General features: G+C 37.0%; 2 protein-coding genes across 3 annotated transcripts in view; one reads left to right on the top strand and one right to left on the bottom strand.

Annotated features, from left to right (window-relative positions):
• LOC140163158 (general transcription factor 3C polypeptide 4-like) overlaps positions 1-25,540 on the top strand; it is a 74,291-nt gene extending 48,751 nt beyond the window's left edge. For both annotated transcript variants that reach the window (XM_072186539.1, XM_072186540.1), the window contains exons 15-18: positions 11,140-11,317; positions 13,375-13,424; positions 24,030-24,125; positions 24,707-25,540. In XM_072186539.1, the coding sequence (XP_072042640.1) occupies positions 11,140-11,317; positions 13,375-13,424; positions 24,030-24,125; positions 24,707-24,774 (392 nt within the window). In that variant the 3' untranslated portion in view covers positions 24,775-25,540. The remainder of the gene's footprint in view (positions 1-11,139; positions 11,318-13,374; positions 13,425-24,029; positions 24,126-24,706) is intronic.
• LOC140163159 (melatonin receptor type 1B-B-like) lies at positions 16,995-20,216 on the bottom strand. Its single transcript, XM_072186541.1, has one exon. It carries the CDS (start codon positions 19,781-19,783, stop codon positions 18,611-18,613), a length of 1,173 nt encoding a protein of 390 aa, XP_072042642.1. The 5' UTR covers positions 19,784-20,216; the 3' UTR covers positions 16,995-18,610.
• Positions 25,541-27,726: the final 2,186 nt, after the last annotated feature.

Genomic DNA, 27,726 nt, shown 5'->3' with positions numbered 1-27,726 from the left:
CCTCTTTACAACATAACTCAAGAACCACAGGACTTACAAAAGTATATCTGTGATATTTGAATTATTATACACGCTCGCTATGACTTGAGCAATGCAATTTTTGCTAAAGCTCATTACCATTCGCAAGATGCTGTGAACTACTTTTTTTCTGCTGCTTCGACCAACAATACATCGTATAACCTTACGGCAAACTCTATGTACCCCAACCTGCTATTTTTTTCTAGACTGGACCACAGACCTTCTCTTTGTCAGTACTTCGGTATACATCATCATCTCTTCACTATTGCTTACAACCAATGACATTTTTGCTTTTTGTGTGTTTGGGTAACAACACACCAACAGATGCCCCATGTGTTTCTTGTATACAAAAAAGCAGACAAACGAAGTATTTTTGGTCAGTGACACTTTCAGGATGTGTAAAGTGTGTGCTAATGATGACACCTATTGTATTTGAATCGTACCAGAGATGTAGAAACAGAGAAATTAATTAAAAACCAAAACACCCAAAAAAAACAGCAAAGGCATTGAACAGCTTTCCGGTCACCCAATACTGGTTGCTAATTATGTACATCGGCAACTCTTTTATCCCTACCTATCCTACACTAAAAGGCGTTGCAGTGGGTGGGTATTTAACATATGGGTGTATGTTTGCCATTACTCATGATGTTTTGAGCTCTGATATGGGCGCTAGAGCCAAGATAAATCTGGCTAGATCTGTCATTTTGTCTACATACCCGGTAACACTGAGACTAGGTCACTAGATTATACGGAGGTCAGACTAGCATTGAACCAATCAATGTTGATCAATTCCAAAGTATAAAAGTGTCGCTGGATTTCATTGGCTCGCTCTAGAGTCGCCTGGGTTTTATACTAATTTATTGTGCATATCTCCACGCCACGACAGACTTGATAATTGGTAAACACATCTGACGGCACAATTCTGACCAGTCAATAGCCTGTTGCATAGCGAAAGTTTGACCAATTAGCGGCGTGTCCACCTTCACAAGCTGCATGACGTAAGTTTACATTACAGCCTATTAGCATAGTGACACCCTCTCATGTCCCGAACATGTATCTGATTTTGTAATGGTAAAATTTTTCGTTCCAGGCATCGTTCTCTGCTTGCAATGTTTTGAATTATGTTATAGGACATTATTCAAGTTTGGTAAAGAATATTAACTAGGATTGCCCATCACTGAGACGAAAACTTCAAACAAGGATATATTTTAAGTCTTTCAAGTTAAGGTATGAAAATTTTCGCTGTAAATTTCACGTTTTATCTTAATAAATGTTCATAATTGTCTAACAATAGGCCTTTTCTTCTCTGATTTATTGTGACTTGTCGGCCCGCTTGTCGGCAAATTTTAGTTATATGTTTGATAATAAAATCGCCCGTTAAAATCGCTAAATTGTAATCTTCTTTTTTTTACTATGAAGCTCATCCAGATTTCAAAATCAGTACAGAAACGTAATAATTAACTTTTTTTTATCAAGTATTAGCAAGCAATTTTTGTTTCATCTCTGGATCACCCCCGTAAGTTAACTAACTTTTCATTCATATGTTAATTAGAAGTAAACAAAATAGTAAATAAATTAAGAGAACCCCGGGCGAGAACCATTTAAAATTTTAATACTAGTAAAAATATAAAACATGCATTTATAGACTCAAATTTGAAGTTGATTAGCGAGAAGAAAGAAGAATAAAACAAAAATAATAAAGAGAAATGCAAGAAACATAAAAGAAAGAAAAGAAAAAGAATAGACAGAAAGAAACCAAGAGAAAAGAAATTAAACATTTACATTCAAACAAACCATCAATTGCTCACACGCACACCGGAGATCACCCATCGATTTACGAGTACGGAAATCCCCTCGATCGCGTATCGTAGGCCATTTAAACCCAACGTGGTTGTTTGTTATGTATCGAGCACGCTGATTGGCTTAGCCAATATTTTAGTAGTTTATTCGACCAATCAGAAAATTCGTACATTTCGCTTCACTGCCAACAATTGTGTGCTGCCAAACCAGGCCGTCGCATTCATTGATTGGCTTATGATTTAGTAAAATCGTCTGTGCAACCAATCACAAAGCGGGTTATGGAGCACGTCGGTATAACAATTTTGCTGATGCCAGTGACAGCGTGTGTGTTTATTTGGGAGCAATACATGAATATCGGGAGATTTATCCGCACAAAAAGAATTATAAATGAACTCATACGGGGAATTAATGGCTGCAGGACTCAAACAGGGGATATAGCACGATTAGTTTGTAAGCTTTTGCCAGTACTTGTTGCCTGTCATCATTTATAAATAACTGTAAACGTATAACTTGGTTCGTGAGTTGTTAACCGGTTGTCAAGCTTAAATTTATTAATTTTCATGATTTGATTTTGTAAAAGCCTGTAGTTTTATCATGTCATATTCACTGATTCTGTCATGGCAGGAAAAAGTGGGTAATACGGGAAGCTCATTGCAGGGAAATGTTTGGTTTTTGACCAAAAAATTAAAGAAATACATATAGTCTATAGGCTTACGTGATATTTTGCAAAGTTGTCATTTTTTTGGGTAGATTCTTGGCAACCATGTTTAAACACATCTAGAAACATCACTGATTAAGAAAAATATGGGTGCCAGTTTTTTCATTAACATTTAGAGCCTCCGTTTTGAATTTCAAAATGGCCGCCAATTTTTAAAAATAAATTGCCAATTAACCAATACTATTCATTCAAATGTCATACAATATTTAATACATTTGATCTAAACTCATGTAAAAGGGTCAACGATTCATTGGAAACAAAATAAGAACACTAGAAATACTCAAAATTAGCAAAAATCCAAGATGGCCGCCATATTTCAGGCTTCTTACGTAAAATGCCATAACTTTTGAACCAATGGACCACGGTTGTTTGATGTATATAGAATTGGCTTCATTATTAACTAAATGCAAACTATAGATGGCGCTATTTATCCTAAATCATATTTCTTTATTTGCAAGGGGTAGGTGATTAACATTGCCATTTAAACACCTGGAATAGGTGAAACATGCAACAAGGGAATCTTATAAACATATTTTATCAAGCAATTAAAGGAATTATTTGTATTAAATGCTTGAAAGAGTAATTTCCAGTAACTAAATAGCGCCACCAATTTTGTCATTAATAGATACATTTTATATCCGAAAAAGATTTAAACATGCTATAAAAGTGAATAATTTTGTAAAAGAGGGGAAATTAAAGTTGAGAATGACTCAAAAGAATCTGTATACATTAGCATGATATCACTTTTAGCTGTTTAAGCCTAAATTTTGATTGTACATGCTGTTTTGTTTGAAAAACTAATAAATGATCACATCAAACAACCGTGGGACATAGGAAGATGCTTTTGATGACTAACCATATGTTTTGGCATATGAGGATTCCAAAAATAACAATTTATTTATGATTGGAACACTTTATGCTAGAGTCCAATCTCCACTGTACTGCATCAGATGCTCGGAACGATCTACCTGTTGCCGTTAGAACGTCCACCTCGCTTTCATATTGTTAAAACTCATCTCTTTGATTTAATTGTCTGCTTTCCATTATTATCTTGTTCGTTGAATTGTATTTATCATGTTTTTGTACCAGCTTTGCCCTCCCGGGAAAAGCGTATTTCTTAAAAGCATTATATGATATGAATCAGGGGTGAGAGCGTGAGCGTCAGACCACTGATATGAAGCTCCCCATGTTCAACCAGACTGCTGCACCCAAACGCCTTACATCCAGGGGAAGCTTCCTAAGCAAAGTTCATCCTCTTGGGACAGTCTACAAGGAAGCGGAAAGACTCACCATGTGGAAAGAGAGATTTCCCAATTCACCAGCTATGGGACTGCAACCCAGTGAGCAGCTACCATCTGGAGCTGATTCCACATGGCCTGAGTGGCGATGTCTCAACAGACTAAGATCAGGGGTCGGAAGGTGCAAGGTCGCTTTGAAGAAATGGGGCTACCTACCAGAAGGGCAAAACACTACCTGTGAGTGTGGAACGGTTCCACAGACTATGGAACACCTGTTGGTGTGTCCACAGATGGGGCAACACTGCACACATGAGGACCTAGCTGAATTCAACGATTCTGCTCGTCACTGCGTCAGCTATTGGCTCGGGCGCATTTGACCCTGCGCTTGGACACGCTAAGAAGAAGAATCAGGGGTGCCAACGTTACTGATTAATTATAGAGGTTATCCACTTCACTCATGTGTGACTTCTAACAAAAGGCACTGATTCCCGTAGTATTCCTCATTCAGTCCAATTCAATGCACGACCTCGAAATTACCTGCATGACTTTGGCGGGCTATTTTGAAACAGTCATGGCTGCAGGTACTTCTTTTGAAAGTCCTAAACAAGGTATAGCAGTCGCTGATAGGATACTCAGCTTATAGAACACGGATAACCTCTATTGTTCCTAGTTGTTAATGCTTCAATGATCTTATAGATCTTTACCGGAGCTGGAGTAACCTGAGAGAGAGCCGTCAGTAGTTTACTGTCTACATGTATAGGGTCAAGACAAGTTGGCTTCAATCCTGGCGCCAGATATATAAGCCTGACATGGGCACGGTGGCAGTTTGTCATTGTCAACCTATTATTCATCTTTGACATGTTTGAGCTGCTTAACCCTAGAACTACGTAGGGGAGGGGGTTGTACCAACTCTCTTTTTGATTTTTTACCCCTCAAAAAACTCACACGTTTATGCCCAAACGACCTAAGCTAATCATAGATACATCCTTTGCGCTCATTTTGGTATAAAAGTCTCACGGTACCGCAGCACCTTACCCGGGGGTAGGATCGCCATCAAAGATAACCATAGAGGGGGGTTGAGACCCAATTATTTTCATTTTGCTAGTGTGAAATTATTTCAAAAGCTACTGACTCTTTACTTTTATATTTAGCATTCTTGTAGCTCTTTACCCGAAAATCAATTTGCCTAATACTTTTGTACATAGCAAGAATTTTCTAAATTTGCATGGGCACCCTCACATTACGACGTCATATCGACATTATGTGGGGAATGTTTGTTCTTATTTTGGTATCACTGGATAGAGGTGACCCGTTGCTATACATTAGCAAATATAATGGTATATGACATTTATAATTGAAAATGAAGGAGGTCGCAACAACACCCTCTTCCTAGTTCGTGTTACAAAATGGCTCAGTAGTTGCTCAGTAGCTAAAATCAAATATGTGGTACGATCAAGCAAATTCAGTCGGAACTCAGAAATATTGATTTTGAGATATAGCCAAAGAATGGAAATATTTTCTTTTGTTTCCTGCTGTTTTGGAAACTCTTTAATTGCTTATATCTTTGGAACGGGTTGTTCAATTTCAATGGGGTTTTCTGCAAAATCCAGCTTTGTAAATGTTTTTACCATTCTATAAGACACTGAAAATTTAATATTTCCGAGTTCCGACTGATTTTGCTTGATCGCATAACATATGGCGCCTAATGCATATTGTGGTCTTTGATGCAATGCCTGTTGAGTCTTGAACGATGTAGAATTTAGTTCTCTTCACCTTGCCTCTCCGCAGTTATCTGGTCTGTTCCTTCAGTGATGCTTTCTGTGTGTACTTGTCAAATATAACTTGCACTTGACAATATCGTCAAGCCTGAAAGTCGATGAGTGTGACAAAGGATGTTGCATTCCAATGGCCATGTTATGGAAACTGTGTTTTCCATCTGGAGGGTCAACTTTCTTATCAATGTTATCGTGGACGTATGAGGTGTTGACCTTGAAAGAAACCACATCACTATTAACCAGATTGCTGGTAATTGCCCGGTCATCTCGAGAGAGTGTCAATCAAGAAGAAGTGATTGGGATGCATCATACATGAGTCTGCACACACCAGTTCTTTTAAAAGTTCTTAAGGCACCGGATGGATCTTTTCATACCAAGAGCACAGTGATATAGTTTCTGTAAGATATGTTGGCAACTGACACAGCTCAAGCTTCTGCACCCGTCTACTGAGTTTGAAGAGGGATCGGAGATGTGTCGTGTAGTTGATGGAATGGGAGTAGTACAGGAGTTGATGGCAGTAATGAATTTCAAAACTTGTAAGGAGCTTGCAACATCCTTCTTCAAACTCATTGACTCAAAGGCTTGAAGATATTGTCAAGTGCGAGTTATATTTGACAACTACACAAAGAAAGCATCACTGATGGAAGTAACTACATGTAGAGAATGGGGGAAACAGCGAGGTGAGGGAACTAAATCCTACATCGTTCAAGACTCATCAGGTATCAAAGACAAAAAGATGTTTCTTGCCAGCAGCAGCACAAAGGATTTGCTAACTCTCTACCTTTCCCATTAGCTCATCAGTTATAGGAACGACAAAGTTATGACTGCAACATGGCAGGAGGTCATGACGAATTATGAATGTGAAACAATGAACACAGCGGCAGAACACAGGAAGAGGCGGACACCCTGTAGAAGTTGAGAGCAACATGATGAATGTCCAAATTATTCACGAGACACAGGTGTGCTACTTTTGCCTCTACGAAGAACAACACAACTTGCCAGCTAAGAAGGGATGCTTTGTAACTTTCCTGAAGGCAAGCCCCGCAATTTCGTGATAGCAATGGCTGGTCTTGGCAAAGGAGATGAACGATTTGTTTGATCTCCTGGAGTGTGCATTGACATTGGGGTGGCGAAACCTAGACAACAAGCTACTGGTGGTTCTTTCTCAGGTTACTCCAGATCTGGTCTCATTGCTGCAGCTCATCAAGTGTGAGAAATCAAAGCGTTAGGAAGGTGCTCATGCAGAGGAAACAATGTGTTCTGTACCGACAGCTGTCTGAACATACACCACCAATGATTGGTGAAGATCAAGAAGATCATTGAGGCAATGGCAATTAGGAACAATTAATCCAGGCTTTCTCAAATAGATTTGTTGAAGCGACACATGGAATAAATAAAAATAAAAGAAAACTGTAATGCGCCACTCAATGGCTGCACCGGGGGAGGGTTTGATTTGATTTGATTTAATTTTTTAAAATCTAAGCGGGCGCTTGCTTGGCCACTCGAAGCCACAAGTGGCGGTAGCGCCGCTATTTAAGGACCCTGAATTAATCAGTAACGTTGTCACCCCTGCTTCATACAGTACATTGCCATGATTACATTAAATACTGTAGCATTTACAAACTACGGTTTTTATATTTTTTAGGAGGCACAAAGCATCTACAAAAACAAGATTAATAAAATTCAAAGAACAAGATAATACTCGAAAGCAAATAATAAAATAAAGAGATGTGTTTCAACATACTTGTTACAAATTGGAAGTGATGTGGACGTGCTAACGGAGCAGTAAAATTGTTCCAATCATAAATGTGTTGTTATTATTGGAATCCTCACGTGCCAAAACATATGGTTAGTCATCAAAAGCATCTTCCTATGTCCAGTGGTTCAAAAGTTATAGCATTTTTTAAGTAAAAAGCCTGAAATATGGCGGCCATCTTGGATTTTTGCTAATTTGGAGTATTTCTAGTGTTCTTATTTTGTTTTCAATGAATTGTTGACCATTTTATACGGGTTTGGATAATATATAATAAATATTGTATTACATTTGAATGAATAGTAATCGTTAATTGGCAATTTATTTTTGAAAATTGGCGGCCATTTGAAATTCAAAATGGAGGCTCTAAATGTTAATGGAAAAACTGGCACCCACTTTTTTCTTAATCAGTGATGTTTCTAGATGTGTTTAAACATGGTTGCCAAGAATCTACCCAAAAATTTGCTTTCTTAACGTAAGCCAACAGACTAATACCGGTATGGGAAATATATGTCATACTGGAGGGAAATTTGGTAAAACTGGAAGGAAATTCTGGATTGCTTGCATGGAAAAAAACATTCTGTGTCTGGAACCGATTCATGAATTCGGCTCCATGCGTCGTCTACTAGGTCTGTTTCAAAGGCAACTCTTTTGAAATGGAAACAAGAGTTGATCGACACGTATAATTGGCAATACGACTCTGACGGGATTAAGGCAGTTAAACTAAAGCTACCTGTAAAGTTTGCAACAAGTATTGGCAAAAATAAAAACTCATTACCCATTTGGCAATTTTCGTCTCAGATAGTCATATTTAGTACAAGGAACTTATCGATGTCCTCATTCACAAACTGATACTAGATCTGTCCATCGTATAAGCCTCTTACTGTACGATAATGTGGTGAAGGAATATTACACAGTCAAGAATAGGCTCCATCATCTTTTGGTTCTGATCCCTCCCAGTCTCCCAAAACATCAAAATCATTGTACATTTACTTACTTAAGACTGTCCTTTTTCATATAGCGCAGACAAAGTAGGGCCAACTTGCCTAGAAATGGTCAAATTTTGGCAAGAAATATCTCTGTGTAATCCTATGTAAGTCCCATATCACATCGTTATCGGCGATCATGTTTTTTTTCTCTGAAGTTTGGCTGGTACCTACCAGCGCGGCGTCATGCACATGACGTGACACAGTTAAAATAATCGACCGGGAATCAAGGATCATTAAAACATCAACAAATTTCAAAACATAGAAATCAGTCAACTTAATGGCGAAGCGGTCCGAATTTTGAGCCATACAAGTTTACGTGGTGAACTAAGTCATATTGCCATTTTGAAACAAAAATTTACTGAGACACATTTTCACAATGAAGATTTTGAACATTTCTGGATATATTTCTTGAAATATTGGTCATAAATTTTGTGAAACGGAGGCTCCAAATAAGGACTCAGATTGCACCAGAGAGCATCTAGAACCCCAGAGCTGGACCCGGCCGTAAGGCCGTATAAAATAATGTTTTGATTCTCGTCCAGAGGATTTTCATGAATTGATGAGGAGGAGGTGTTTTTTTGTTTTTTTCAATGTAAAATTAGCATTGTCAGTAGTTTTCGGTCTTCTCCAACAGTGCTCGAGGAAACGATGAGGCCCTTTCTTTTCTTTTTTTCAAATGTGAGATTCTGAGGGATAAACCCCCTAGAGTACCACAAAAAGACTTGGAAGTGATGCTTGTTCTCTAATAAACTTATTTGTATGTATGAACATTTCATAAATCATTCCAAAGTCTTAAAAAAATTGAAAAATCTAAAAAAAAAAAAAAAAATCTGACAAATCCCAGAAATTGAGAAGGGAGGGACGAGAACCAAAATATTAATTTTACACGGCCTAAGGACTTGGCGCTATGCGCTCATGATGTGGGGGGGGGGCAAGCGATTTTTGGCCAGCCGTTGGGAAATTTTACCCGGGGGGGCTCATAATTGGCTCAATTGGTGCATCAAACTTATCTATTTAGACATAATCAGAGCACTTTGATTTATTTTTGGATCCCCATAGAGACAAAAAGCGTGACATTTGACCTTTTGGTTATGACTCAAGAATGGTACGTCCTAGATAGGTCAAACTATACAATTTCTGAATGCTTGAGGGAGTCTAGAGGAATACATTGGAATGGTATTTAACACAATTTGAGCAAGTTTGAAATTTCACCCTGGGGTGCAATTTTAGGTGCTCAAAAGTTGAGCTCCTGAATAATTCCAGGAGAACAAATAATTGAGCTCCTCATATTTCTATTAAAGGACTGAGGAACACATATATTGACGGCAATCACTGACATTTTTGTATTGTCAAATGTTCAATTCATCATTTTGTCACCAACAATATTAACACAGGCAATCATTACGGTACAGATAAACTTTAACTCAAATATTACACTATCGTCCATGATGATTTTGAAGAACCATTAAAAAACATACACCATGCTGTTCTTTTAATGTATGATGAAATATTTCTATATTACTTCTCCTAACATGCCCAACTGAAGACTAGCCAAGTATCAAAATAGTTGTCAAAATTTCAAAATTCCATTCATATTTCTATTTTTTCATGATTTAAAAGTGTAAAAAACCTATGACAATTCCACATAGTAATAGAATTTTTGAGACATACACTGCATTGGGGTAATTAAAAAAGTTTACACTTATTTTCATATATTCTTTAACCATGTTAACAGTCCATGCTCATATGTTGTATTACTTCCTGAAAGGCCTGTTCAGTTATCAACATAATCCAAAAAGCGTAAAACACCTTAAAATTATGTTTTTCTTCCTAGGTCTACTGTATCAGTTCTGTTTTTTACACCTTGTAATAAAACCATAGCATAAGTCAATATCAATAATTGCGAAACTCGAAAAACAATCTACAATTATATTATGTTATTGTTGTATCCATTTTAATATTTAACTCTTCTTTAAATGTTTTTGTAAACACTTTCATAGCAATTTCCAACTATGTCATCTCTCCATATTTAAAACCAAACAGTCTAATTTCCCAATATTACCAAATGCCCGACCCATCGACTCGTCCAAACACACAAGGTTCTGAACAGAAACAGTATACAACCAGCTACAACCACACACGTTTTCCAAACACTACCACTCTCCATCTAACACCAACATCAGCTAATAACCGCCAAACCCGAGAACCGTGAAAGCCGAGAACCGCTCTAGTAATAACTATATTGTTGTTGTAGTAGTATATTTTGTTTGTATCACAGGGTATCACTTTCATTGTACTATAATCATTGTTTATTCTTTGGTTTTTGTGCCTAGTTCATAGCGCCTTAGTGCAATTTATTTTTGGTTTTTGGCACTCGATAAATGTCATTGATTGATTGATTGATTGATAGCGAGTTTATGAACTTCTGATGCGAATCATAAAATATTATTAGTAACAACTCTCCGGAAAGTTTTCTGGTCATTTTAAGCCAGAAATTAATGAGGTAAAGTGAAAGAAAACTCTGATCTTAGCCGCTTAACTGTGGTGTTCTATGGAGGAGTTAAACAAAGTAGGTAATGGTGTCTCCAACGGACAAGGTACAAAACACACCAAGGATCAAAGGATGATACAAAGGATGATACAAAGGATGATACAAAGGAGGATTTAAAGTCATAGTTGTGACTTTAATTCAAACTTGCTCTGTTGTCCTGAAAATACAACAATTTTGGCTGAACATGGGTCATGTGTGTAAACATTACAAATATGCCAAAAAATCAGGTTTTAAAAAACTGACCAAATTCATTTGAAAAGAATTGTACATTATGGCTTTAATGTGTTTATTCCATAGATGCAGACCACTCAAATGTTTGCAGTTTGCTACTGATGTCAGACGTAGTTGGAATGTCAGACCTAAAGGAAGAAAACACAGAGACAAAGAATGTGGTTGCTGAAATACTGGAGAAATATAGCAGCCATGGATCTACTGAAGGACAGAGGGAGACGTGTGTTCTCTGCTCAGAAAATATCCTTTATTAATGGATGCAGTGATGTTGTTTCCTGTGATCCAATAAGGCCAATTGGACTACCGTAAACATTCGCCTAATGGCACTATGGGCTCCCTTGACATAACTGGAATTGTAGACACAAACTAAAAGGGCCCTCCCATAAAAATCCCACTAGCAAATAAGGGCATATACCCTTAATTCTTGTTGGGAGCTCTCTATTTGTACATGAAATTTACTCCAAGTCAAAGGAACCCAGGTGCGCCATTAGGCGAATGTTTACGGTATTCCAGTTGATATCTCCACACACCCCTTATAGATGGAAGACACGACCTTAATGGAAGACATGACCTTAATCTCCCACACAGGGAGTGTGAATTTCAAATAGGGTTACCGTATTCATTCCATTAACCACCCATGCCCCTATAAGTGCCCAACCAGCACCTTTTCTACACACATAATCCACCATCAATTTGTGCATCCAACACACATGGATCTAACACAGAACCATGTACATGCACACATAAAATCTGTGCTTCAATTTGGGTCATTTTTTACATATGCAGTTATGTAAACAATGTACAAAAATCAGCCCCACCCAAAATGACTTTGTTGTGCACCCTGAAAGGTTAAAGAAATGATATGGAATGGTATCTGAATGGGTGACTCCATTTGAAATGTACACACCCTCTGTGGGAGATTAAGTTCATATCTTAAATTTGTGAATATTAACCTGTCAAGGACCTACGACGCAGCAATCCGGAAACTACCCCGGCGACTCCCCTGTGACGTCATACCATCAAGTACGTCACAGGTCAATAGTCAACAACCTGGTCAGTCAGCCTGAAGATGCGTCTTGGATGAGACGCGATACTGTCGCTATCAAAAATAGTAAGTCCAGATGAACAGATTTAATATTCATTTTATTATATTCATATCTTAAGTTGAGATAATACAAAAATAGGTAGAAAAAAGAATAATATGGAAGCTTATAACATTGCAAACTAGTATAAGGCCATCTTAAAATAATAGTTTTTCTTTAAAACCCAGCATACATTAGTAAAATTGTCCGCTTTTGCGCATTATTGCTGGACTGCTGTTTTTTCCCAAAAATTCACCACACAAAAATTTCACTTCATTGTCAGAGGTAAAAAAAAAAGCATAAGTCGTCAATCTCAATTAAAACTTTTCTGGTGTATTCTGTCAAAAAGCTTGCCTCACAAAATTGTTTCATATTTGTGACACGATCTGGTCCATGGGGGCCAAAGGCGGCAAATTTGAAACTTAGATATTGGTAAAAATAGTAAAAAAGCAATCAAATACATAAGAAAAAAGACATCAAAACACTTCATAACTTTAGAACCAAGTATGCTAGATCTTTAGCGTTTTCAGTAAATGATAGTATGTATAATGTAATAATTACAGTAACTCGAATTTTAAATGCCTCCTTTGGCCCCCATTGACCAGATTGTGTCACATATTAGTTTCACAATGGTCATACCATATAAATTGAAGGGCCCCAAAATAAAAAGTTCATTTTCGCAAAATTTATTAAAAAAAGTAATACAAGCCTATAAAAAACACATTCCTCATTAGGTTTTCAACTTGGGGAGAGCTTTGACACAAATTATTAAATTAAATGGCCTAAGATGTCAGGATTTCAGCCATTCCGCTGCTGGTGTGCTGGGCATGTGATAACAATATGGGCTGTATTTTCAAATTTATGCATTTTGATTTTTCCTTGGAGGTGGAAGTATATTCAATATTTTTAGTGACAATTTTGAAATAAAATTTGAATATTTCTTTCCTGTGTATTTGCACTATTTATTACAGGGATTCTTAAATTGTGTTGTGCAGGCCACTTGCAGTGAATTAAGAGCAAAAAAAGAAAAGAAAGATTGCCATCATATGCCATTTAAAATGCCTAAAATCCAGAATATTTTGCATTACATTTTCAAATATGATTTAAAATGTTATTTTCATACCCTATATATTACCCGACATGTAAACCTTTTTTTATAATAGGTAATAGAATAAAATCAAAAATAACTTAACAAATCCTTAACTTCTACCTCACATATACCATTCTCTAGTGTGAACCAAAGTTCCTGTTCCAAAGGACATCAATGGAGTAAGTATACTGGTATTCATTCATTCATTCATTTATTCATTCTGTCATTCATTCATTCATTCATTGTTATGCATTCATTCATTCATTCTGTCATTCTGTCATGCATCCTGACTTTCTTTCATATGACAGCATTCAAGCTTTGACTTACGTTTGGCGGACACGCGTGTGAAAAAAATATTTAGGGGTGAAAACAGTCAAAATTCTTGATTACTTAAATGTTTCTAGGGGTAAAATGTCACATATTTTCAGATTTTGGCACTTAAAACCCCTTATTTTTCACTGATTTTGAGAAAAATTCATTTTTGGTCCAATTTTGGCGAAAATGGCCATTTTGGGGTGACAAAAAATTTTGACTTGCTAATTTCCTGTGAGTGTATGAACATGAAAACTACTGAGTAGTGCCTAATTTTTTATTCTAATTATGTGACAAGGGTACATTTGTGATATTCAAATCATTAAATGGGATAAATCTATTTCTTTATTTTTGTAACAGGGTTAGAAAGTTGGGGGTCAGGGTGACAATTGGTTTGGGAAAAATGCAATTTTAGCTAATTTTGAGCTTGAAAAAGCCATAACTCCTCAATGGTATGAGCTATTGAGATACTTTTTATGTCTTCTTGTTCAGTATTTCAATAGCTAAATAGTGATATAAAACTTGACTCAGTTAAATGTACTGACAAAAATTAAAGTAGTAATATGTTACCCCTACCCCTAACATTTTGGCGGGTGTGAAAAAAAATAAAGGCCTTCGCAAAAAAAATAAGTCCTTCAAAACTGTGAGGTTTAAGGCTAAACAAATATAAACTTGCTATAGCCAAGACCTCCCTCTAGAGCAAGTTTATATTTGTTTAGCCCTGAGAGTCCCAGTTTTGAAGGACTTATTTTTTTTGCGCCAATTTTTCGCTCAAATTTGAGGACTTCGGCCCGAAATATGCCTGTTCAGTGCTATGGGGAAAATTTTCAAGTTGACAATTATGCATTTTTATGTCAGATTCAGTTTCTACACAAAATTTCACCCTAGAAAATGTTCCTATAAGTAGGATATCTTTCACTTTAAGTTCCCACCATTCTGGCCACCAAGCGTAAGTCAAAGCTTGAACGCTGTCATATATTCTTTCTTTCCTCTTTCTTTCTTTCTTTTTTTCTTTTTTTTTTTTTTTTTTTCTTTTTTTTCTTTCTTTTTCTTTCTTTTTCTTTCTTTTCTTTCTTTCTTTCTTTCTTTCTTTCTTTCTTTCTTTCTTTCTTTCTTTCTTTCTTTCTTCCTTTTTTTTCTTTTTTCTTTCTTTTTTCTTTCTTTCCTTTCTTTCTTTCTTTTTCTTTTCTTTTTCTTTTTTTCTTTCTTTCTTTCTTTCTTTCTTTCTTTCTTTCTTTCTTTCTTTCCTTCCTTCCTTCCTTCCTTCCTTCCTTCCTTTCTTTCTTTCTTTCTTTCTTTCTTTCTTTCTTTCTTTCTTTCTTTCTTTCTTTCTTTCTTTCTTTCTTTCTTTCTTTCTTTCTTTCTTTCTTTCTTCCTAGGTCAACAGTATGACTTGACATTGTTACATCTATATTCTACTTTGTAGCCCCTTTTAATTTATCGTTCCCACAATCTGGCCTCTGCCCCATTTTCATGTTGTCCTTTTTGACATTGGATCAGAACGGGATAGGTGGCATTTCCCTGGTCAGAGGGGGGAAGTCAAAGTCTTGTTTTTCCTTTCATGATTTAAAAGAGCATTTCGTGATCCACAGCCTCATCCCCACTTTTCTCAAAACAAAGTTGAGATTTTTGTACTACTGGAAACCTCTGGCTACATAATGTTTATGTACCAAAAATTTCTTGCAGATTAATTGGTTTAGCAAAAATATCGTCACATTTGAATTTCGTTCTGGTATACCAGAACGAATTACAAAAGTGGCCTATGGAGCAGTGTAATACACATAATCATGCATAACTCACAAACACAAAATCAGAATCAACTGATTTTAGGAATAAGCTTTTTTCGTGGATATCTACTGAAAAATGTTATAAAAAGAGGATGCTAGGATCAAGAAATCCACCTTTAATACAGCAAATCGTGATATACCACCAACATCCTAAAAGTAATATCCATTGCTAATAATTCAGATCATAACAGAAAATAATCCATGACTTTGGGAGACAATGATTGCCAATAGTTTGTTGTCCTTCATCATAATTTTAATAAGTAATAGTTTGAATGACTCATTACCATGTAACTCAGCAAAATAGATTGTTTGTCCATTGAGTTCTATTAATGCTGACCTATATGTATAAACTGATCTCAAAAAGAAACTTATACTTTTTTTACAACTTGTGAATCACAAGGTCATATCTTAAAATACTGTCAATCAAAATGAACCAAAATTACACACAGGATTACCTTAATACTCTACTCAAAACACATGTCAGTAACCAAGCAGTTGTCCAACTGACACAACAGCAAAATGCACTGTCATGGGACAGCTTCCTGGACTTCCTTCACTTTCACAGCCCAACATTTGGCACCCAGGACAAAAAATCTGTGAGAGTGCACACAAGATCCTTGCACAGATGATAAAACGGTGCTGCTTTCTGCTTTTCATACTTTTTTCATGAAACAGGGCTGGGCTGTGAATGTGGTCCTGGAAGCTGTCCCATGTCAGTGCATTTTGCTGTTGTGTCAGTTGGATAACTGCTTGGTTACTGACATGTGTTAAGAGTAGAGTATTGAAGTAAATCTGTGTGTAATTTTGGTTCAATTTGATGGACAGGATTTCAAGATATGACCTTGTGAAAAATTATAAGTTTCTTTTTGAGCTCAGTTTATATACTACCCACACCTATTTTGTACCACACGAAGAGCAGTAATAGCTGATAAAATAACAAACAGGACCAGGCCCGCTTTACTCCTCTGTTGAACCACAGTGGCATTTCTAACACCAATTACATCCTGTTTTGTTTGGCCCTGAGCAGTTTTACTTCCAGTGTTTCCTTGATTTACTCAACATGTGTCAAACCAGTTCTAACATTGTGTAATAGTAGTATAACAAGTGATTTTATTTTACATCGTACTATTCCAGTTGAAAACCATACACCCCCAATGGAAGACATAATCTTCCACAGGTACAGGGAGTGTGACATTCAAATGGGGTTACCCGAATGGTTGATTCCATTTTAAGTCTACACCCTCTGTCTTTCATACCGAGTCATTAAAAAAATGGGTATTGTTGAAAAACTCACAAATCTGTTCCAGAAATCACAAGACAATGAGCTACCGTACAAATTGTTTCCAAAGTCGTCTTTTTTATTTTTTGAGTATTCCAGTAATAAGTGGTCAGTGAAAACAATAAAATACTAAACAAAATGTTTTTAAAACGGTCAAAACGTTTGTCAAAATAATGACATTTAAATGTCGGATTATATAAAGGTCATGAAAACGTTTATATAACCTTGTCATTTAATTGGTTGATTGTTGGTCCAGGCCTGTACGCAGGATTGCATTTGGGGGGATGCTGATTTTGAAAAAGTGGACTTTTTTTCCTACGCTTGCAAATTCTGAAATTTTGGGACTTTTTGTATATACTTTTCATCCCCCAGCGTACGCGCCTGTGTTGGTCACATGTCATTCAATAAACTATTTTACGGCTTACGTCACTCAGTGCCGTGGAATTTAGTATGATGCGCCGTGCATTTCCGTTATTGCATGTTGTTGTTGTTTTCAGTCCGATCGGCCAACAGTATAACACTAAGCCCAACCGGGTTACGAGAGATTTAAAACAACAAACTTCATTTGCGGCAATCCTGTATGATAGGCCTATTCCGATTTATTTCTTTGGGGAAAGAAAAAGTAACAAGAAAGTGAAAGGCTTACAATACGTATTGGTTAAGCCGGTAAGCTAAAATTCTATTTTACCTCGTAGGAAAAGCCTTGTATAATAGGCCCTTAAGTTCAAGTTATAATTTTGAATGGCTTATTTTGGGGTGATACAAGAATTTATTTGCTAAAAAAGGCCCACTTGTCTACGATTCGTACGATATTTTGTTAATTCGTGCAAAGCCATTACAATCAACCAATCAAATGACAAAGATGTTATATAAAACAAATAATGAATGTTTTTTTCATTTGTGCAACGAAACATGTGTAGCGCAAAAAATGGTGGAGTAAATGCAGGTCAAAATTTACCTACTGCGGTATCTCAATAAACTACCGTAATTTCCGCGCTATAAGCCACTGGTTTACCGTTAGCACCAACCGCCCCTCTCAAAAAGTGAGGAGAATATGATTGGAACATTATGATACTTATTAAGCCACAGCGCCTGTATTTTGTAAATTAGTAATAGTATTATTATGGTAAGGGAGTGTTTCCGTAATCGCATACTTCGCCGGACTTTCGTAGCCGTATTATACTGAGCTACATTTATCTCCTGTTGTTCCGTGCTGGTATACGGCTACGGAAACACTTTTTACCTTAGACGTTGATGTAATCGTTACCCTGCAAGCCTTATCTTAATCGAAAACAGAACATATCCAAAACCTTAATCCTTATGGCCTTATTTATTTATTTAAAGAGTCTGTTATAAACCACGATGCAGTTGCGCTTTAAGCGTCAAACAAGTCAAATTCAGGCGTCATGTTTCTTATTAAAATACTTAAAAGACTATTCTTCTAGGGTCAGCGCTCCTAACAAATACTTATTCCTAACAGGACTGTGTACTACAAAATACTACTTATGCGCTGTTCGTGCGTGCATCCTACGTGGTGTGATGATGCAGACGCCCAAGTGATATATAGGCACGGTTTCGATGGCCAGCGAAAACTACGTTTGTTGCAAACCCCCATATATCAGTACTTTTTTTGATGATTTTTTATGTTTTCTCAAAATAGCTCAAGTGGATGTAAGGGATTTTGCAACAAAGCTCTTCATATATGTACTGTTCGTGCGTGCATCCCACGTGGTGTGTTGACGCAATCGCCCTAAGTGATATATATAGGCACGGTTTCGCTGGCCAGCGAAGCCCAATACCCGTGACAAAGTGTCGCCGACCCAGTGCTTGGCATGCGAGGGGTCTCGGGTACGAATCCCACCCAGAGCAAACAACTTCTTTCTTTGTTTTCTCTCATTATTCCTTCCTTCTTTCCCTTCCCGTCGCCAAAAAGACTTTAGGCGGTTATGCTTGTAATGATGGTGGTAAATAGAGACAATAGAAAGTATTATAAAATATCAATAGTACTTGAGCTCAAACTCGGACGTTTTCCATTGGCCGGCGGCTGCTGTCCCCCGCCAATACTAGTTCTGAAACTACTAAGCGATAACCGCCTTTCATTCGGTTGTCGCAAGAAATCCGGCCTCCCTGGAATACTCTGCCACTCGCATTTCAAAATATTGAAGAAAACCTTTTTAAAGTATGGATGTTTTATGGAGTATATAAGAGGGTTCAGTGCAGCGTTTGCGAGAAGTATGATGGAAGCGTAGCGGGATCCTTCCTGGTAAACGGATAACGTAACTGCAAACGGTATTATGCAAATGAGGAATGCGCAGACGATATAAAAAGAATTTTTGGTGATTTCCGTTTGCAGACGAAACATGCGTTGCTTGTTACGTGTTCTCACTTTCTGACGCAGGACCGGTGTGTTTCTGACGCTCTCCGTGGCTTTGATCGTCATTTGTCTCGTATGTGCGCGTACATGTAAGTAAATTCTGACGTAGCAGGTGATGATGATGGTCATTGGTGCAAACAGGAGGACGAGAGCTTGTACTATAACGTGGATGTAACGACTCTTCATGCCACGTGCTTTGTCGCTGCAAGTACCGTGTGCTTCGTCATAGCCTAGTTCCGCTGCGCCCGCTAGTACAGGTACACCTATTACCAATGCGGGCAAGAACCACGTAAGGACGACCATTACCACAAGATTACATTTAGTGTATATTTGTTTAAACTTTATGGCGGTTAAAGTGATGACGAAGTATCTATTGATGGCGATGTTTGCAAGATTCCAGATGCTACACCCAATACAAAGGAAGAGAGTGAAAGCGGCGACTGCGCACAACCATTCCGCAACTGGCCACCCGTCAAAACTTAGTAACGCGACAACATTCCACGGAATAATGCTACAAGTCATGAGATCGGCAACTGCTAAATTTGTAACAAACACATTGGTTGCATTTTGAAGTTTACGTGATAAACCAACGCTGAGAATGACTAAAGAGTTGCCAAAAAGGCCAAGGATGGTCACCAATATACCGATGACGGCAAGCGCTATCCGTGCCGAATATTCGCCCAATGATATTTCGCCCTCCTCGCCAAAAGACGATGTAGTTATCATGGACAATGAAGTATTTTCCATGGTCGATGTCATCATGAATGCAGACAAGTCAGGATACATGTGAAGATTACACCGATGAAGCTTATATATAGCAAGCGTACAGAATGGTCTTTCACAAGTTCATATAATATCGGTATCCAAAATGTATTTTCGAAAAATCGTGGTCTACATCGCATTGGTGTCTTGTTGAATGAAAACCCCGATAACAATCAGCTCAAGCTATTACTGTTGCATTTCGGTATTCAAAACTGCTTTATATTGGAAGTAACACCATGATATGTTCACAATTCTGACGTTTGGACGGAGTACCACAAGTTCGTGCAATTCCATGCTAACCTAGTCCAACGTAGTTCCTTTATTTATTTAAAAACAAAACAAAACTCTCAGTCATGTACACCCCGTCATGCATAATCTATTTTAAACTCATCTGTATAGCTAATGTTCAAAATATCGTTAAAAATTTAAACGGAAGCTTTTAGATCAACTGTAGTTACTGCAGTTTTGTGTTTGTAATGATAATAATACAGTTGTGGTTTTGTATTTAGGCCAAGTTGACCTTGCCTGTGTAAGCTAGAGATATTGTACCTTTTCCTGTTAGCCCACTCATGGTCAAAAGCTATACTTGTTATTCCAAAGGACGTAGGCCTACCTGTTTTGTGGTATTCCAAAGGACGTAGGCCTACCTGTATTTGTGGTAAAGCCCGGCTCATACTTTGTATTAGACGTCGAATATTCGATCCAACTTGTATTCAATATAAAACTGGTGCGATTTTGAAAAGTTGCAATGATTGTAGAGCAATTCGAAAAGTTGCAATGTCAGTATATAAGATACGATTTCACGGCTGGGTTTGACGGGTAACAATCATGCACAATGCGCTTTAAATTGAAAAGACCGCCACTGAAAACATAATGTCGTAAGTTCTACTAAGTAAAAGTTAGTAAAAACGATGTCTCGTTCTACTAATCAATGATTTGTACGGCATGACAAGCGATGCTATATATTGGTTAGGCATGCTTAACTAACGTGCCTTACCAACGAAATGATTAGTACGGCATGGGTTTTACGAATTTCAAACCTGCCGTACTAACCTATAGGATCGTAAAAACGATGTCTCATCCTACTAATATTGGTTAGTTGGACAGGCTCAACTAACTAATATTGGTTAGTTGGACAGGCTCAACAAAGATTAGAACTCGTTTGACTGGCGGAACGAATCAGTTGTACAAATGTGATGTACGATGGTTGTGAAGGTGGAAAAGTATGCATACAGGTAATATTTCAAGTTATTTCTCTCAAAATGAGCACTAGATATTGTATTGATGGTGTAAGCTTCTTTTCTGTATGATCAGAAATGCTGTGCACATGTACATTGTGGTCGTAGAGACTAAAAGTCATAACTGCGTCACATCGCATGTAAGCTTATACATGTAGCTTTAAGCTTACATGCGATGTGACACAGCATCGTGACTTTTAGTCTTTACGACCACAATGTACATGTGGCACAGCATTTCTGATCATACAGAAAAGAAGCTTACACCATCAATACAATATCTAGTGCTCATTTTGAAAGAAATAACTTGAAATATTACCTGTTAGCATAGTTTTTCACCTTCAAGTTTGTCGCTGCACAACCGCTACTCGGTCAGTCGTCTGCAAGCGTGGTCGAGTGCAGAACACATGATCGAAACAGCGGGAATGTTTAAAACATCGTAAAACCACCAGAGCTTTGTAAAACCAAATGGTACAACGAGTTCGTAAATGCTGCGATGACAGGGTTTACGAATTATCGATGCTGTACTAAATGTTGCATTGTCGTAGAACTTCCAAATCCAATTGGTAGGACCCACTCAACAACTATTATTCCTTCATTTACGAGTCTTGCATACGTCCGCTTAGTTACATCGTAAGACATCGTAAAAATTGGTAGAATGCGCTCAAGCAGTTTATTTTACTAATTTAAATTAGTAGAACACAACGAAAAACAAGCTTTTGTTTTCAGTGGCGGTCAGCATGGACAGCGCAGGCTCTTACCGATCGATGGCACACGTTCAAGATTTTCAAATTGCACAAATTTACACAACAAAGACCTTGAAATCTGGACAACTTCGAAGAGGTTTTTATTCTACAAGTGAGGTATCAAAAGCAAGCTAATAAGATTATATTATCACGTTCGTTATTAATTTGTTCTTTATCAATCGTGTTAAGAATTAACAGTTGAACTTCCTTTTTGTGCGGTGTTTAAAAATAAATAGAAAGTTACGTTGATCTGAAAAATGTTTATTTTAAGGAAAAATCTGATTAGAAAGCTATAAGTAGAATAGTAAATCACTATGATTTATGTATAGGCCTAAGCATTATATCCATTTATTTGTCAAAACAATATTAAACTAGCGACTCTCTTGTAAAAATTATTACTGGAAATAGTCGTGCCACAGCAAGTTTGGTACGTTTGCAATTGTCAAACTCGAGCACTATTGTAGGACTCGCGTTGCTCTTGATTAGTGATGCACCAGAGCCACCGAACCAGGGGAGGCACAATTTCCGCTACTAAAATTACTTTACTGGAACGCGCGAAAATGTGCAAAACGCGCTATAAACTGGGTCAAAATAGGAAAATTGTGGGCTAGAGGAAGATGCACATTACAACTGTTGGACAATTTTCCCCCCGTATTTCATACCGGGGGAAATTTTACCTCCAGCCGGCACGAGCAGTCAAGTTAGCTCAATCGATAAGGCGTTCGACTATGGTGCGAGAGGTTGCGAGTTCGAACCCTGGTGGTGCCTAGTATGCTCTCGTGGAAAAATTGAGTTAGCTTGAAATTCCCTTGGACAAGGAACTCACTGCTAATTTGTCTCGTTGTATAACCCGTACGAAACTCGGGGAGCTGATCCTGGTTGCGATGGTTATTTGTGGAATGTCTAGGGTGTGCGCTCTTGAAGCAGCAAAGTCCCTGAATTGTTGTTTAATGGTTTATGGAATGATGTGGGGCCGCAGTGGTCAGCGACAACCTGTAAAGTGTGCGGAGGCTGGTGGATCAACGTCTAGGCGTTGTGCCTGTGCGTAGCGCACTATAAATCACTGCTTTTTTTTTAAATTGATATATTTTCCAACTGAAACTTTATGTTGACGTTTGGTAGGTATGCACCAGAAAACGAAGTCATTAGCAACACACCTTGGTATAATACAAATACCAGCCTCAATCAAGTCGTACATTAGCCAGCTGTTTTAGTTCATAACCAGGAAATTCTTAAGTTCATTGTAATTGTGTCATCGCATGCTGGTGTCGCTCTATGAAAAATACCTATTAAGGATGGCTGTTTGTTTGTCCATTTTCTTTTATTAAACACTAACAAAAGCGTTTAGTTCATGATCATTTGATATCAACTACCGTAAAACCTCTATAAGTATAGAGTGTTTTTGATGAAAGCATAATTAATCCAGATGCCCTCCATTCACAAAATTATAACATTATGGAATTTAAGCAAATAAATTTAGCAATACAATCGTATACAAACTAGTATATTATTGAAAGACCAATAATTATATTGTATTGGCATATTTACGGCTGCTTCGTATTAAATAACCTTTTTATCAAACACATTATATATGCTTGTAGACGACGTTTTACGGTATGCTAGAAGATGGAGTCAATGAAGCTCATCAGTCTTTCTTCAAATAAGAGAAAGATGTCTCGATGCTTTCCAGTAAAGAACATTAATTGTTTAAAAGGTTTTTAACCACAGAACAACGGCGCTTTTTAGAGCCACCAAAAAGACACAAAAAGACTATGATTGGTATAGTCCTGTACTGCACAGATGTGGTTAGCTGAATTGTATAAACCAAGATGTATGATTAAGGTATAGAATAGAAACCGGTTAACAGAGATAAGGTTTAAATTAAAGTCCAAACTTTCCAGTCCACGGAATAAAACGTTCATCGCAGGGAAGGCAACTGTATAACGTTGGCATTTGTAATATGGGGTTTCTCGGAACGAAGAATTCTCAATGCAGGGTCATTGTTTGTTTTATTGTTAAACGAAATTGAAGCCCTGCAACTGTGTTTTATGTCTAATATTTGAAATCGTGATTTATTTCATGCATATTTATGTTACTCAAGTATATAGTTTTAAGCGTTAAAAGATGAAGACATTTTTTGATTAGCTGAGTTGCAGTGTCGTCTTGCCCTCGTTGCTCTTCTCTCCAGTATGCCAAGTGTACGAATGTCAGTGTTTGATAGATTATGATATCATGTTGAGTTGTTATAAAAAGCAAATTCGTAAATTTTATATTTTGCGTCTTTTTCAGAGAGGTGTTGTCTGTCTCTGCAGCTCTGTCAACTGCGTCAAACACGCAAATGTCAACATTGTGACGCAATATCACTCCAACCAGACGAGAAGCAAGGTAGTATATTTTGGCGGCCATTTTGAAACCGCCCTCTATCTTTACAACTGTCAACTGCGCAAATTTATCGAAGCGATAGGCAGGCTCCTTATCACTCAAACCAGACGAAAATATTACGTAACACTAAAATTTTATTAAATTGGGATTTTGGTGGTCATTTTGGTACCCTACTATTTCAATCCTTACAACTTACTGAGCCAAACACAGAAGTGTCAACGTTGTCACTCAAATACATATCACTCATCCCAAACGAGAAACGTTCATGCAGTTTGGGAGGATAGAAAACAGGAAAGCACTAGAATATGATAGGCAGCCATTTTTTATCGGTGGCGAAATACACCCGTTGAGCGCATTTTACATTTTACTTAAAAACTCAAAAGCGAAACATAAAATTTAGAAGAAACCTTTTTGATCACTTTCTGGGATTTTTCTCGACATTTTGATGTACCGGGTATAGTACAGCGTACCATTCCATGGGACCTTAAAAGCGTTCTTTTTAAGTAAAGTGATCTCAATTAGTCGGCAAGTTGGAAAAATATGTAATAGTTTAAATATTGTTTATCTTTTTTTTTCTTTAATAGATACTGGATGGATGCTTGGCATCCTTAACAACAAATGTTTGTACTGCGATGGGTCACTTGTATCATGATGTCTGAAGACCCAATACGCCCAAATAAGCACCCAATCTCAGTACCAAGTCTGGCCTATCTTCTTAGTGTATACTATGCCGTGGGTGCTCGGATTGGATGGTCTGACGAAGGTGTTTGTGAAGCTGCTTTAGTAAAGCTACACTTTGAAAAAAAAAAAAAGGATGTGGAAATGAGAGTATAAACTGACCAGTATAGAACCAGCTTTAGTCCACTTTCATGGCATATTTGAATACCGGCCTAGGTTAAAGTTAGCCCGTGATATGTGCAAGACTATCCATGCTTTCAAGGTGAAATAAACCTACCCAAGTTACCATGGTTATTTTCTGACATGCTGTCTTCCGTTTTCGTGGGAAACGATGATTCTCAATGTGGGGCTTTAAGGGATGAAAGAACGGGGGCACTCAACTTTAAAAGTGATGGGTATGTTTCTGTCAATGCCCAACCACCGTTTTTGGAGTCGAATATACCCGATGACCCCTCCCCCTTTTTAGGTTCGGCTACCCAATGACCCCTTTCCTAATATTGTATCACCAAAATGCCATTTTGGGGTTACAAGCTTTAAACATGGGGTCACAAGACAAAAGTACACAATGGGCATGTGAATGTTGACATGAGGTCATGAAAAGCACAACTTTCAGAAAATGGGTTTACATTACTCAAATACCAAGGGAAAGGTTTCCTCGATGTGCATTCCAGATGAAATGATAAAAAACAAGAGCTTTCTGTTGAAGACATTTTATGAGTAAATAAAGTAAAAGAACCACACGTTTTTGCATGATTGGTTACTTGTTTGTTTAATAATAGAGTTCATTACGAGGTTACTAGTTTCTAGGATGTGAAACTTTAAAACTTCATATTATTCAGTATCTGAGACCGAATTAAAAAGACTAGTTTGTGTCTGACGTCAGGGCAACGGTGCGGCGTGATTGGTTGCTGACCTGCGCAGTACGTCATTTTCGGTCTGGTTGACAGGACGTCATACGCAAATTTGTATTTTCAGCGATACCTGACATGACGTCATACGCAAACTAGTCTTTTTTATTTCAGTCTCAGATTATACCATAAACACGATACATATATTTGGAGGGTTTATGCCACAAGCTCCTATCTGTATTTTCGGCGAACTTGAGATATTGATACCAAATTAATCATGAAAACATTGAGATTATTTTCGAATAAGGTCTTATCTGCATTGAATTGTATCCTCTTAACATGAGCAAACGTGGCCGTGGTGGCAGAGTAATGTCCTGCTCATATCTTGAAATGTCAAATGCGTATAGATACTACGGTACCTTGTACTACTAAACCCTCACATTATGAACTAAATAAATAAATGAATTGGGCTATTCCAGAAAATAGATGCACACCCCCTATAGAGGAGTTCGGATATCCGGACTTTTTGTCCAATCATGATTGTTGGAAATCCAGACTTTTAAAGTGTCCAAAGGTAAAAAAATCCGGCAGAAAAATAGTTCAAAATCAGAAATCCTTATAATTTGAGAGCTCATTTTGGATATTTCCGTGATTTTTCCTTCATTTAATTGGATTTCCATGCTTTTTCAAGTGACAATGGCAACTGGAATTCCAGTCGTTTTCAGAAAGCAGACTTGGAAATCCGGACATTTCTTTGATTGAAAATTTACTCCTCTATATAGGGGGTGTGCACTTATTTTCTGGAATAGCCCATTGAAAGTTCATTCTACAAATCATCTAAATTTTAGATAATAAATACAAGGGGCGTATCATCCAAATAATTATATGCACTTTCCAGCAAACGGAAACGTTATACAGAAAACGTTTAAATGACGGGTTATACGAAATGTATATAAAGGGTATAACACTTTAATAACATAAACAATTTACAAAATCATCAGCATTTTAGATAATAAATACAAGGGGTATATCATCCTAATAATTATGCACTTTCTAGCAAACAGAAAACGTATTACAAAAAAACTTTAAAATGCCGGGTTGTATAAATGGTATTTATAAAGGGTATAAAACGTTTTAATAACATAAAACATTTTTGAAAATTTGCTTCAAAACAATGATATTTGTGTGTTGACCACAAACTTATTTTTCCAAAAAATGATTGCCAAAAATTCTTACAATAACATTTTGACAATGTAGCGTTTTCATAACGTGTTCGTCACCTTTATATAACCCAACATTTTAATGTTATGTTGGCAAAAATAGTACATTTGTTTTGATTTATTATAAATATTCAATGAGAGATTTTTAATTTTGGTTTTCTTTAAAGAAGTCAGGAATTAATAGGCATTTAACTTGCGATTCTTAAATTAATGCTGCTTTTTTCAAGCAAATGTCCAAATTAGCCTTCAAAATATCGAAATGTGCCAATTTTGACATTATATATAGCAATTTGTGGCAAGTTTTCGTCGCATTAAGGGATCCAAAATGAGCGTTTATTGCGTTTCGACAGTATTTTTTGTTGGACATGAGAGCACCTCAAACCTATCGAATTGCATTCTGAATACGAAGCATGTCTTTCTGATATCAAATAATTTTCATTTTTTTTAAATCACAATATAATACAAATTTTATGACAAATTATAAAAATTTGATATTTTCAAATTTTGATATATAACAATCCTCGAAGTAAATTATATAAATCTAATGATATATTCTTAAAGTGTATGTAGCAGGGAGGAAAAGCCGACGGTCAATTGAAAATTTTGACCTTTCATATTGAAGATATGGATTTTTTTCCCAAAAAGACCTAATTTTGTTTGGTGTTTTGGGAAAAATCCATATCTTCAATACGAAAGGTCAAAATTTTCAATTGATCGTCGGCTTTTCATCCCACCTACATACACTTTAAGTATAAATCATCAGATTTATAAAGTTTACTTCAAGTAGGCCTACTGTTAAAAATATCAATTTTTAATGATTTGCCATAAAATGTGTATTAAATTGCGAATTTCAAAAAT

This window comes from Amphiura filiformis, chromosome 10 (genome assembly GCF_039555335.1).
Source record: "Amphiura filiformis chromosome 10, Afil_fr2py, whole genome shotgun sequence".
Taxonomy (NCBI): domain Eukaryota; kingdom Metazoa; phylum Echinodermata; class Ophiuroidea; order Amphilepidida; family Amphiuridae; genus Amphiura; species Amphiura filiformis.
Note: the sequence above shows the minus strand (reverse complement) of the source record. Positions and strands in the feature narration are given on the sequence as shown.